The sequence below is a fragment of the Lupinus angustifolius genome, chromosome LG05 (genome assembly GCF_001865875.1).
Source record: "Lupinus angustifolius cultivar Tanjil chromosome LG05, LupAngTanjil_v1.0, whole genome shotgun sequence".
Taxonomy (NCBI): domain Eukaryota; kingdom Viridiplantae; phylum Streptophyta; class Magnoliopsida; order Fabales; family Fabaceae; genus Lupinus; species Lupinus angustifolius.
This window is the reverse complement of record NC_032013.1, coordinates 25,031,564-25,045,144: the sequence shown is the minus strand read 5'-3', so window position 1 is coordinate 25,045,144 and position 13,581 is coordinate 25,031,564. Positions and strand designations below refer to the sequence as shown.

At 32.6% G+C, this 13,581-nt stretch overlaps 1 protein-coding gene and 1 long non-coding RNA gene across 2 annotated transcripts; both read left to right on the top strand.

Annotated features, from left to right (window-relative positions):
• Nucleotides 4,809-10,342, top strand: LOC109347114 (cyclin-T1-4-like). Its single transcript, XM_019586839.1, has 7 exons — nt 4,809-4,847; nt 6,578-6,652; nt 6,910-7,101; nt 8,402-8,536; nt 8,847-9,022; nt 9,107-9,258; nt 9,972-10,342. The coding sequence occupies exons 1-7, from the start codon at nt 4,809-4,811 to the stop codon at nt 10,340-10,342; spliced, it is 1,140 nt and encodes a 379-aa protein (XP_019442384.1).
• LOC109347235 lies at nt 10,389-11,796 on the top strand. Its single transcript, XR_002107585.1, has 3 exons — nt 10,389-10,531; nt 10,729-10,829; nt 11,426-11,796. It is a non-coding gene; the product is annotated as an uncharacterized LOC109347235 (long non-coding RNA).

The window sequence follows — 13,581 nt, the reverse complement described above, 5'->3', positions numbered from 1 at the left end:
ATCTGTCTTCGTTCATGTTTTATTTATTGTTCCAAATTAATGAGAAAATTCAATACATTTGAAAAAAATATATGAAAACTTAAATTAATATTTTAATATTATTTTGTAAGTTTGGTTGGTTCGGTATATAAAAACAAAAAATTAAGTGAAAGATGATCCTTGTCCCTTGTTCACCTTGCTTAAAAGTCTGAAAATATTAAAATAACTTATTGATCGTCTTTTGACTGATGCAATTCAATTGGGCTTTGTAACGCGGATGTGGATTTTATAGAGATTGCAAAGTAAAGATGAATTAATAAAAAGAATGAAGTAATAGTCTAGTTAGTTGGTAATTTGACAATGCCCATGTTTTCTACGTAAGAAGACACCAGCACATTATTTTATTATTTATCCTTTGACTCATTTTTTCCTAATAAAATGAATAAATACAAAGTCTTTATTAAATTATTGAGTTAAAAGTTGATGTACTGGTACTATAATTTTTGTTTAATTAATATAACATCTTCTATTTATATGTATTGCTTTTAGTTTAGTAATTAACATATCAAATATAAATATTATTTATACTATATATATGAAGTCCAAACATGAATTAATTACCATCATGATGTAATTTTTACTTTCCTATTTTTGCTACTCATATAATCCTAGATAACTATCATTGATAAATGCATCTCATTTTATATTAAACATCATAATAAATACAAAAAATTATAACATAAATAGATCCAATGAAAAAAATATATAATTTTGTTTTTTTTGTTTACTACTAAGGGTATCCCTTACCTAAAAAGGGTAAGGAACAAATCATTTTTGGATTCGTAATTGCTCATTCCAACAAATATCACTCTCAAGAATCGAACCATCGACCTTGTGGATCTAAAATGCCTTACATAATTAGACCAATGCATTGTTGGTTAATTCTCTAAAATAATATATATATATATATATATATAATACATAATAAAAACATTCAATAACATAAAATAAGAACTCAGGTCGGTAGACACAAAGTGCCTTTCAATATACTAGTATAAACAAAAGAAATTAATTACACCTCACATATATTGTTTCATTTAGAGCTTCTACTCCAACTATCTTACTTTTGGTTGGTAATTACTCTTCATTTTTCTCTGGATGACATTTGTGCATTTAAAGATATGTCAAAATATAATTAAATTAAAGATTATTTATTTCTTTCTTTTGAGAAAGTAATTCTTTTATAAGAATTTTTATTATATAAGGATTGTACAACTCACATGATAAGAATATTAAGTCAAATGCTTATTAATACACTATAATATATAAATAAAATATATTACAAAATATAATGTAATAAATGAGATTTTAATCAATATATTTATTGTTATTAAATAATTTAAATGAATATATTCATTACTATTTAAAAACATTAATTATAAATAGTAACATTAAATGATTTTTTTCATAAAATATATCAAAACATTTTCATTATAGTAATCAATGAATTCTAATATTATATTTTTATGTTACAACCAAGAGTATCCCTTATTATATGAGTAAGAAACTAATTCTTTTTTAGGTTTGTGATTGATATTTCTAACAAGTATCGTTAACAAAAATAGAACCTTTGACATACTATTTTATACACGAATTCTTTATTATTTGATAAATTTTAACGAGAATAATAAAATGAATACGATATTTATACTACAAAGAAATCCTCCAAAAGATGAATTAATTACCACCATGGTATAATTTGTACTTTCTTATTTTGTCATTAACATTTTTTATTTCTACAATAAACCATATAATCTTATATAACTATCACTAATACATCTTATTTTAAATTGAACATTATAATAATACAGAAAATTATAACATAAAGTACATCAAATAAAAAAATATTTTAATTCTCTTCTTTGGTACTAACAAGGGTATTCCCATACCTTTTTGGGTAAGAAATTTATCCCTTTTAGGGTTTATGGCTGCACATGCTAACAAGTGTCTCTCTTAGGAATCAAATTTTCGACCTTGGGGTTCTAGTGAGGCCTTACATCATTAGACCAACGCCTTGTTGGTTAGTTCTCTAAAATAATGTATATATAGATATGTGTGTGTATGTATATATATATATATGTATATATTTAATACATAATAAAAACACTTAAGAACATAAAATAAGAACTTAGGTCGACAGACACAGTGCATTTCGACACACTAGTATATATAAAAGTAATTCATTGCACCTCACATATATTATTTCATTTAGAGCTTCTACTCTAACTCTCTTACTTTTGGTAGGTAATTACTCTTCATTTATCTATGGAAGCATGTCAATTTAAAGAAGTGTGAAAATATAATCAAATTAAAGATTATTTGTTTCTTTCTTATGAGAAAGTAATTATTTTATAAGAATTTCTTCTATATAAAGATTGTACAACTCACATAATATGAATAGGAAGTGAAATGACTATTAATACACTATAATATATAAATAAAATATATTAAAAATATAAAGTAATAAATGAGATTTTAATATATATTTATTGTTATTTAATAATTTAAATGTATATATTTATTACTAATTAAAAAACATTAATTATAAAGAGTAACGTTTTACATAAAATATAAAATATTTTTGTTAGGTACCAGTGGCCTAGACACACATAGAAGGGGCTTGAATAAGTGTAGCGGTTATCAATGACCCTTCTCGCACCAAAACCCAGTTCTGGAAAACAGCCCAGGTAATCAATTAACCAGTGGACTTAATTGATTAACACGAAACAGAAACAAAATTGCTAGATCAACTTCTTGCACAATTATTTACCAACAAGCAAGCATAGATACATCATATATTTTTATGCAATATTAACAAGGATATAGGAATGTATTAGTATGCAAAATATCAGCTTCAAACACGAATTAAAACAGTGTGAATTATAAAAGAGATTGAGAGAGAACAACTTGCACAAATGATTATTACAGAAGCTATAATACAATCTGCAAATAACATCAAACACAGCAAGTAACCTTTCTTCCCCTTTTGACATTATCAAAATGATACAAATATTCTATTCTAGTCAAAAGTCAGAAGAGTTATTACGGTTAAGACATACTGTGATTAATCAATTAATTTTGGGCGTTTAATTAATCAACCAGCTGTAAGAAAATTGCACAAATGCTTATTTTAACATGATTTAATCAATTAAAACCCGTACTTAATCGATTAAATTGACAGAAAACAGCAACATAATTGATTTAATGGAATGAAAGGCTATGTTAATTCAAATTAAGCATGAAATGATTAAGCATTGATATAAATGAATAGTAAACAACATGCTTAATCAATCATTAGGGGTACATACATCAAACATGATCAAGATCCATTAAACATAAATCCGTACTATTTACGGCATCATTAACCATTTATCATGAGAAAGACAATTTGAAATCATTAAAGCATTACTTGCAATTGAAAACAGTAAGCAATGTTTAAGCATAATACCAACACAAGTTTAGTAAAGGAGAAGTAGTTAAGCTATTACAATCCAAATGCAAAATAGAATGAAGTTCTCAAGAGGGAAACAATAAACTAGGAAGGATAAACCTATGGTTCTAAGGTCTACTAACTAGGCATAAGATGGAGGGTTTTTGTCGTCAGGAATGATCGAGCTACCACCACCCTTGATGAGGGTGCTCAACTTGTTGAACTCGTCACACAACCTCTTGTTTTATGAATCAGCAGTTGTCTGAACGAAGTTCCTCGAGGATTGATAATAATTATCTATGTACGCATTCTGACGCTCCTCAAAATTATCTAAATCCGTATGGTATGAGTCCTTCAGAGACTGAAAATGAAGATCCATCCTGTTGTTGAGACGTTGTTCCATAACATCCAAGTGAGCTTGTCCAAAGGCTGGTTCTTGTGTTGCATTTCCAGAAGACTCTCCCTGAGTAGTAGCATTTGGCTCATGTGTTTCATCTTGATCATCCTCACCAGAGGGGTCGAGGTTCACAGTGTTGAAATACTCCTGGTATTTCCACGTGTTGCCATATTTGTAGATGCCCATCTTGTGAATCAAGCTCTCACCAATCAAATGATCATTATCAGAACATTCCATAACTATAGTATCAGAAACATCAATATGCAAATAGTCAATAATACGCGAGATGAAAATACTATAGGGAAACAACTTTGATTGAAAATACTATAGGGAAGCAGCTTCGATTGCGATATAGAGACACTGTACATGACCTTCAAGATCTCCTCAGGCCAATTAATCATCACATTCTCCTTGATGTAATACATGAACCTCAAATTATTCACGGTAGGTTGTGCGTGATTTGTGTTCCTTTGAATCTGAATGTACGCAATCAGATAGTGCATGAGCCTATTCGCTACAGACAGCGACCCAACTTTTGTCAATTCACCTTGAACATACAATTGAGGTCTCCTCAAACATGACTTATATACTTCAACAGCATCAAAAGAATTGTTAACCAATCACAGTCTCCCAAACTAGCACCATTACACGATAATACACCCACATTCATGAATATTTCATCATTCAGCTCAAATAACTTTCCAGTTATCATAGACTAATACTTCCCATCCTTGTATCTAAAATTTGCATAATATTCCCTAACTAGAGCAAGGTAGATATTACCTTTCAATTCCAAAAAGAGGACAACCCCTTGTGCTTGCATTCTATGTGGAAAATCAAAGTTTTGTTCCTCTAACCAAGTCAAATTTGCATACCTTATGTATGTAGGTTTTCTTCCCTGAAACTTGAGCAACCGTGTCTCTTGCAAAATCAAAGAATAATATGGGTCTCCACAGTCCTGCCTTACCTGTTGGTTCGAGGGTACGACTTTTGGAGCACGTGCTGGACATTGAGCGATTGTCTTAATCCTTTTTGCATGACCTCTTTCCATTTGTAGTTGAAACCCAAGGTGATTTGGAGGTTTAATGGAAGGATTCACGAAAAACCTGACTTAGGGTTTTGGAATTGGGGGTAACCGGATTTCTTAGAAATTAGTAATGGAGAAGAAGCTTTATGGAGTGGAATGGGGTTGGAGAATTCAGTTTTAGGCTAGGTTACAGTTTAGGAATGATATTGAACTTGTTCCTTTGAGATTTGAAAGAAAAGGGGATGAGGGAGGTTTTGAAACATGCCCAAAAACGCTTTTGTTTCAATTTAACTGGTGCTGTTAATCGATTAACTACCAGTCTTAATCGATTAACCAAGTAATTTTTTTACAGGTTTTAAAAAATTGCACCCAGGTAATCGATTAAAATGAGGCCTTAATCGATTAAATAACATCAAACACAGAATCAAGAGCATTTTGGATTTTCAAAAGCATGCAAAGATTTCTAACTTTTAAAATGCAATATGGAGCAGTCACATATATACATAGAGCTTATTTATAGAATCATGGATCATACAAGGAATTACTAGCATTCAACGTATTTTCATTTTGAAGCATACAAGGAAATAACATAAACTCAATCAAGATATTTTTCATCAAGGATTCCTAGTTCTCTTCGAAGAACATAGAAAGTATCTCGTGAGAGAGGCTTGGTGAAAATATCTGCTAATTTCTTAGAGGTTTCTACAAATTCTAGCACACAATCACCTTTTTGAACATGATCACATAAAAAATGATGCCTTATTTCTATATGCTTGGTTCTTGAATGCAAAACGAAATTCTTGGAAAGGTTGATGGCACTCGTATTATCACACTTCATGGGAATCTTTTCGTGTTTAAGCCCAAGGTCCTTAAGTTGCTGCTTCATCCAAAGGATTTGAGCACAACACATGCCAGTGGCAATGTATTCCACTTCCGCGGTGGACAAAGCAACACATGCTTGCTTTTTGGTGTGCCATGCCACTAAGGAACTACCTAATAGATGACAAGTCCCACTAGTGCTCTTTCAATCCAACTTAAACCCAGCGAATTCAGACTTAGAGTAACCTACCAAGGATAATGAGGCATCCATAGGATACTATTATCCCATATTTATTGTTCCTTTTAAATATCTTATGATGCGTTTAACAACAATATAATGTGAATCTTTAGGCAAAGCTTGAAATCTAGCACACATACAAACACTAAACATAATATCGGGGCGGCTTGTAGTCAAATATAATAATAAGCCGATAATCCCACGATATTTAGTTACCTCGATAGCTTTTCCCTTTTCATCTTTATCTAGATAGCATGAGGACGCCATAGGAGTAGATGCATCTTTACATTGCTCCAGTGTTTGGCATTGCTATGACGATTAAAACAAATGACTAGTTTGCTGACTTGTATGCCTCAGTGCTCTCTCTAAAAATGATTATCATGTGAGATCTGGTTCATAAAGAGTAGGTTACTTATTCTTGCATTGCAAGGCAGATTCTTTTCTTCGAAACTATCTGTACTGGGTATTTTGTGAAAATGAAAAAGTTTTCATTTCTTTGTTATAAAGTTTTTGGTAAAATCAAGGAGGGTAAATCTTATGTTGAATGCCAAACCCTTTAACGCACCTAGTTGGGGCAGAATGCTCACAGCTTTAAGGGCATCTTTTTTCCACTTAATTTGTTATCAGATAAGGGCTCCTTTTGGTGTTCTCCGGATGGCTGCTCAAAAGGAGTATCTATTTCAGATAGGCAGGGAGATTGGGGCATTGAGCTGCCTTGTCAAATTATTGAGCTTTTATGGTTCATTTTTGTATCTACTTTAATGTTTTGGGGGATATGTTATCCTATCCTTGCCGTACCTCCCTCTTTTCTCTGTAATGAGATTTCTTTTTCTATCAATAAACAAAGAAGTTTGCATAGGAATATTTTCTGAGAAGCTTCCTTGAATAATCAGTTGTGTATCTGTATGACATAATTGCATGTCCTTTTGTTTTATTTCTTCGAAGGTAATTTTATATAGGAAGAGTACATAGGGAATTACCTTTTATCTAAAGTAAAAACATTCTGTAAACTTTGTTATAGAAATTCATTTGGAGGTTGTCATATTGGTTATAACTTTGCTCCTTGCAGGCCTCAGTTAACTATAGCAACAGCCATAATCTTTTGTCATCGGTTCTTTCTTCAACATTCTCATGCAAAGAACGACCGAAGGGTGGGTTGTTGCACTTTATAATTGATATCGTGAGTGGCCTGTCTAGTAAGTACAGTCATCTAACATATCTCAGCATTATCTTGAATTCTTGACAGTGGTTTGTCCTGTATGTCTTTTTTCCTTAGGCTCTGTATGTTAAAAGTAGCTTATAGCTTTGAGTTTATGTTATAATTGTGAGATTGTAGCTTATCATTGTGAAGGTAGTTGAAAGCTAATTGAGTTAGAGTTGTTTGGAAAAACTAGCTATGTGACTACAAACTAATGATAATGCTGTCTAAAACAAAGCCACACTACAAATGTTGAAAAGAAATGTTATATAGAACTTTCAGCAATTTGTGCTTATTTATACACCTACTACATTATTTACCTGTTCATTATGTGCTGTTTTCTATGGTAAATTTTCCTTCAATGACTGAGTTTTTACTTTGTATATCTTAAGTTGTCTAATATACTATTTTTATGATGAAAATGTTTGGAAAACATTCAGTGTAGAGATTATTTCAAACATTCTAGAAATTATTTATCATTTACTACCATATACCATATTTTATCAGTTGCAGGCTCTGTTGTTCTTTAATAGGGATTTAAAGTCAAATATTTCTTGTCTCTTGTACAAAACGTTTATTTTTGGTGAGTTTTCACCTTTGTAGTATGTAATTCTGGTTTAGAACTTGTCAGTCTGTATCTAACTTTTTAGTTTAACGGAAACTTTTCTAATTCAAGGTGATGGGATTATCTAAATTTGAACTTTGGAGGTTGATTTTTATGAGTATTTTCTCTTTTACGACTTTTTACCACCTTTGTTGTTGTAATATTCATGTTTATATTTATATTCAAATTTTGAGAACTAGAAGTTTCTCATCAAAGTTTCACTCAAGACCTTCATTACCTTTTTAACGTAATACTAAATGTTTTGTTACTAAATACTGAACTCTGTTAAGTTAATACCATACCGACTACGGACTACAAAGTTATGGACTGGGAATTAGTCGTTGTAGGCCTACCACTTTCAGTCATGAGATGTTTTGGTTGGTGTCAGACTACCACAGTCTTAGATTTTGCAACTGCATGTTCAGTAGTTGGAGCCCTGGTGACCCATTATACAACTCTGTATATATTTGTGCATTAGCGATTTAGCCTATTACCAGTGGTCGCTGAGCATACGGATCAAGTTAATGACACAGACACTGAAGTTCTGACCGAACTTTGTTTTAAGAGAATGGCAGATGTATAGGTAGTATAAAATCAAGGATTACTGTGACGGAATCTTATACTTCACTTGCTGAACATCTTTTTGCAGAACATTGCAACTGTCTGTATGTTCCTTGCTGGGAAGGTTGAAGAGACTCCTCGTCCACTAAAGGATGTTATTCTTATTTCTTACGAAATAATTCACAAGAAAGACCCCGCTGCTGCACAGCAGATAAAACAGAAGGTGTTCTATAATTGTCCTTGCTTTAACTATTTCATTGTATACATCTTCATTCTGAATTCTGGATTTTTCAGAAATCACATTGCTGCTAGGTTATAATGCTTGCTCAAACATGGATGGGATTTGAAATTTGAAATCCTATACAATGTTTGGGTGGCTTGTAAATAGAACTGGTTGTCTGGAACTATATAATTTATTAAACGTTTTTTACTCTGTAGATGCCTCTATTGTCTGTATCTCTTTATGTTTTGGCACTTTCTTTTATGCTTAACATTATTTTAATTTTTTTCAAGAAATGTCGTAATCATCGCAGGAAGTATTCGATCAACAGAAAGAGTTGATTTTACTTGGAGAGAGGGATGTGCTTGCCACTTTGGGTTTTTCTCTTAATATTCAACATCCCTATAAACCCCTTGTTGAAGCCATAAAAAAGTTCAATGTCGCAAAAAATGCACTTGCACAAGTTGCATGGAACTTTGTCAATGATGGGTATGATTAAGTTGCCAAGTTTCGAATTTAACTATGTTCATTGCATTTTATTAATCTTTGTTCATTGTGGAAAGTGTCTTTCAGGCTGAGGACATCTCTCTTTTTACAATTCAAGCCACATCATATTGCAGCTGGTGCTATTTTCCTTGCTGCTAAGTTCCTTAAAGTGAAGCTTCCATCAGAAGGTGAGAAGGTATGGTGGCAAGATTTTGATGTCACCCCACGCCAATTGGAAGGTTCGTGTCGTCCTCTCAATTCATCTGTTTGCAAATAAATTGATCCAACCGAGTTGCCTTTTATATTCACATGACAGTTTATATCAAATGTTTCTTTAATAACATAATGTGTATTTGGATTACTTGCAAAAATAGATTTTTTTAATAATTGAATCAATTATAAGATAATGAGTTTTATGTTTAGGTATGTTTAATGAAAAACGATTTTAAGATAACATGTTTAGTTTGGATTGTGAAAAAACCACTTTTGTATAGTAAATTACAAATAGGATATGGAGTTTTTTGTAAAGACTGTTATGTTTTTTAGGTAGTTAGGCTTGTAGAAGAATGAAGGAAAAATAGTGATTGGTTTTGAAATAGTCTTAACTGTTTTTAAAGTAAGCTTGAAACTTTCAGCTTCTCTTCAAACTTTTTTATTTTATTTTTATTTCATAAGAACCTCTTTTTATAATTTAATCAAGTTTGCCAAACATATCAACTATCATATTTAAACCCAAATGCTTATAGCATTAGTATGTACCAAATATGCTCAATGAAAGCATTATTGTGGCCTTTATGTAAGTGTTACTCTTGATTAAGCAAAAGAAAAATTGGTAATCTACAAAGAGTTGAATATCTGAACCCTTTCCTGTTTAAGTTCGGCATTTCATTAGAGAGAACAAAGCCGGTTTGTGCATATCCTTCTTAATCGTTGTGGCTGTATTCTCTTGCAGAGGTTAGCAATCAAATGCTGGAACTCTATGAGCAGAATAAAGTTTCACAATTTCAAGGAAGTGAAGTAGAAGGAAGTACTGGAGGGGGAACACAAGCTGCTGCAAAGGCTCCTTCTGCAGATGAGGAGCAAACATCGGCTCGCTCTGCTGCGAAACACACATCTGCAGAAAATCAGGAGGTACCATTAAGAGGAATGGAAAACCAAATCAATGATGGGAGCGCTGAAATGGGCAGTGGCATTACTGATCACAAAGTGGACTTAGAAATCAGAGATAGTCAGAACCCTGAACAGCTGCCTAAAGATAACAAGGGAGACGGAAAAATCACGTCCACTTCATCTACCTTCGACGAAGACGAAAAATCCCTGTGATGAATGTCATAAGAAATGAACAATTTCGATTTTCATCATTGATGTTGAACCATAACTGAATCCATTTCTTCGCTGGAAGGATGTGTTTCGCCGTCATCATCGCTAGTGGTACGGTGGAAGAAAACATTCTTCAAAGATATTGACAAGTTTATCTTAATTTCACCAACTCAAATCAAAGCTTCTTCTAAGGTTTGATTCTATTCAATTTTGAATAAAAATCTCTAACTAGGTAACTCTTCTACTATAATCGTTAATCCTAAATCTCTAATTTCACTTTTTTCTAAATTTTCTATTATTTTCCCCAAATATGTTGAAATCCCTATATGTGAGTTTATTATTAAGTATATGTTTAAGCTTTTCATTCTAAATTTTTATTATGTTGTTAGACTATTAAGTAATATCAGTAGAAGAGAGTGAAATTGGTGCCTCCTTTCAAGCTTCTGAAGCTCACAACAATCTTCGCATCATTCTTCACTCGTGCTCCAAGGTATCATAACCATCAAATCAAAACTAATCATTTTATTTCTTTTATTACCGATTTATGTATTGCATAACTAGAGCCTATTGTGGATCAATTAGGTTGTGAATCAAGAAAGATGAAATTTTTTGTATTTTGGTTTAAATACAATTTTAGTAATTTGTACTGTTTTTCATAATTTTAGTCAAGGGAGTGAGCCTTACATAATTGTAAGATTGTTTGCCTCATGACTTGAATATTAGTTTAAAAGTTTGGTTTTGAGACCTTGTACTTTCAAATTTAATAGTTTAAAAGTTGGACATGGTTCATATTTGGTTTTATACTTTCCTAAATGAGACCAATATTCCCTTGGATTTCAACTTTTTAGGACCTAAATGAGACCAATATATCTATTAGAAGTTCTGTATTTTCTTCTTTTATGTCAGTAAACATTTCATGTTATAGCAAGAAATAAATAAGTGGAGGGGATAATATTTTCTTCTTTGTTTCTTTTGGTTTTACCTTCACATATTTGTTATTGACATTGTGGTGTGTATTTGTGATGTATGCATAAGAGTTGCTAAATTATTTCCATGTTCATGGCACTTTATTGTCTTGTTTCTCAGCAAGAACTGATAGCTAACTTAGTGAGGATACAAAATGATGGAATTGCTGAAGTTGATATAGAAATTAGAAAGAAGTACAAATGTTTCAATCCAATGTGAAGTATCAGTGCAGTACTAGTGGTGGAGCTGCAAAACGTGGTGCTTTAGGACCTTTTGGTCTTTTGGTTTTTGCAGATGAGGGATATTCTGAATATACTCATGTTCTTTTTATGTCATTAAAGGAACTAATGGTCATCTTAAGATTTCAATATGCTCTAATCAATCATGGTATTGAACTATATGCTCTTGGAGCAATGTTGCTTTAATTTCTTTTTGGTGCTTTTAAAACGATTCTGTTTATGTTTAGTTTTGACTAAGGGCTACCCTTACATTAGCTGAAAGTCACAAATATTTCACTAAGATTATCATATTCCATTTACAATCTTATTTCTAGTGGATTTGTTAGAAATGTAATTTTAGTCGTCAAATGACCTTTTAGATTTCTGGTTTTGCTTTACTGCTATAAACTTGATTTATTATTAATATATGAAGATCTTATTTATCTTGCTTTCTTTTTATGATAGAAAGAAATGTGAAAGGAAAGAATATTTTTGTAAATTGAGAATCAATTTTAGCTTGTAAATATTTAATTTCATTAACAAATTTATCATTATTTTATGGAATATAATGATTGCTAGAGATGATGAGGAGAGAAATATGTGAATAACTGAATAAATAATTAGCCACGGTTATAATGTGGTTAAATTAATGGTAAACATTAGCCACGGGTGTAGTTACATTAGCCACGGTTGAAACTGTGGTTAAAGAAATGTTACCACACTTGGTGAAGACGTGGCTATAACATAAACGGACCGTGGCAAAAATTTTGCAACGCCAGTAATTGCTAGGGGAGAGGTAACCGTGGCTGCTGTATTTGGCCACGGTTTTGTGGTACAGTAGCGACGGTTTTAACCGTGGCTAATCGGATAATTTTTTTGTAGTGTAAGCGTGGACCAAGCCTAGCTGAGCTGACCTAGACACCAGCCTGACCTGGACACCAGCCTGACCTGGACACCAGCTTGACCTAGATGAAGCTGCTCAAACAAGCAGTTGAGCGGACCTGCTTGGCCGCTCAGCCTAGGACCAGCCTAGTCCTAGCACATTCAGACCTCCGATTGACACGGTGAGACACAAGCTTGGAACATGCCCAAACTTCTGAACAAGCAGCTTAGCAGTCAAACCAAGTAGCTTAGCGGAGAACCAAACTCCTGGCCAGATCAGCAGGCACCAGGCCACGTCCCAGTCATCACGGTCAAAACTGATGAACAAGCAACTTAGCGGTGAAATAGGTGCGCTAAGCGGTGTGCACCCGGACTTGACTTAACCATCATGCAAACCATGAGGTCACCCATGACCTCACCTCAAGTAGCCCACCATAGGCTTTTCAGAAATAGCTCACAATATCTGGTTTCATAGCCCACAACTAGCTTTTATGAGTCAAGCATAAGGAGGTGACTAAGCTACTTGATCAAGAGACCAAACCCATGCTGAAGGGTTTGGTCAACTTCTTAGCGGTCCAGCCAAGCAGCTCAGCAGTCCAGAAAGAAATTCTATAAATAGGGACCAATTCATTCGAGAAAAGAAGGCCCACAACACTTGAAATTAACAAGTCTCACACTAGAAATCCTTTTTGAAGTTCGCTCTTCATTTCTTAGTATTTTAGAGCTTTATTTTCAAGTAAGTTTGTAATTTTAGTTTAAAATTCAAGGGGAGAAAAGGAGAAGGCAAATGAGATGCAAAAATCAATTTTGTACTCTCATTTGGAACTCAAAAGCATCCAATCCTTGGATGGATAGTTCATTCTCCTAACATTTTTATTTTGAATAAGGTTATGTACTTTCTACTTCTTCTTATATTCTAAAAGTTTGAATTTTAATCATTCAAGTTGGTGCTTTTGTTAATTTTATTTGTTTGGGAAGAACTTAATGCCCTTTTTAGATTGATCACCTAAAATTTTTATTTCAAGTCAATAAAATTACTTGTCTCAAACACTTAACAAATAAACTAAGAAGTATTTGTACTACTTAGCTTATTTGCCAAGTTTAGCATACTTTTCTTAAGATCTTATATTCATTACTACATCAATATTAGAGTCGCCAATGACTAGGGTGTGACAA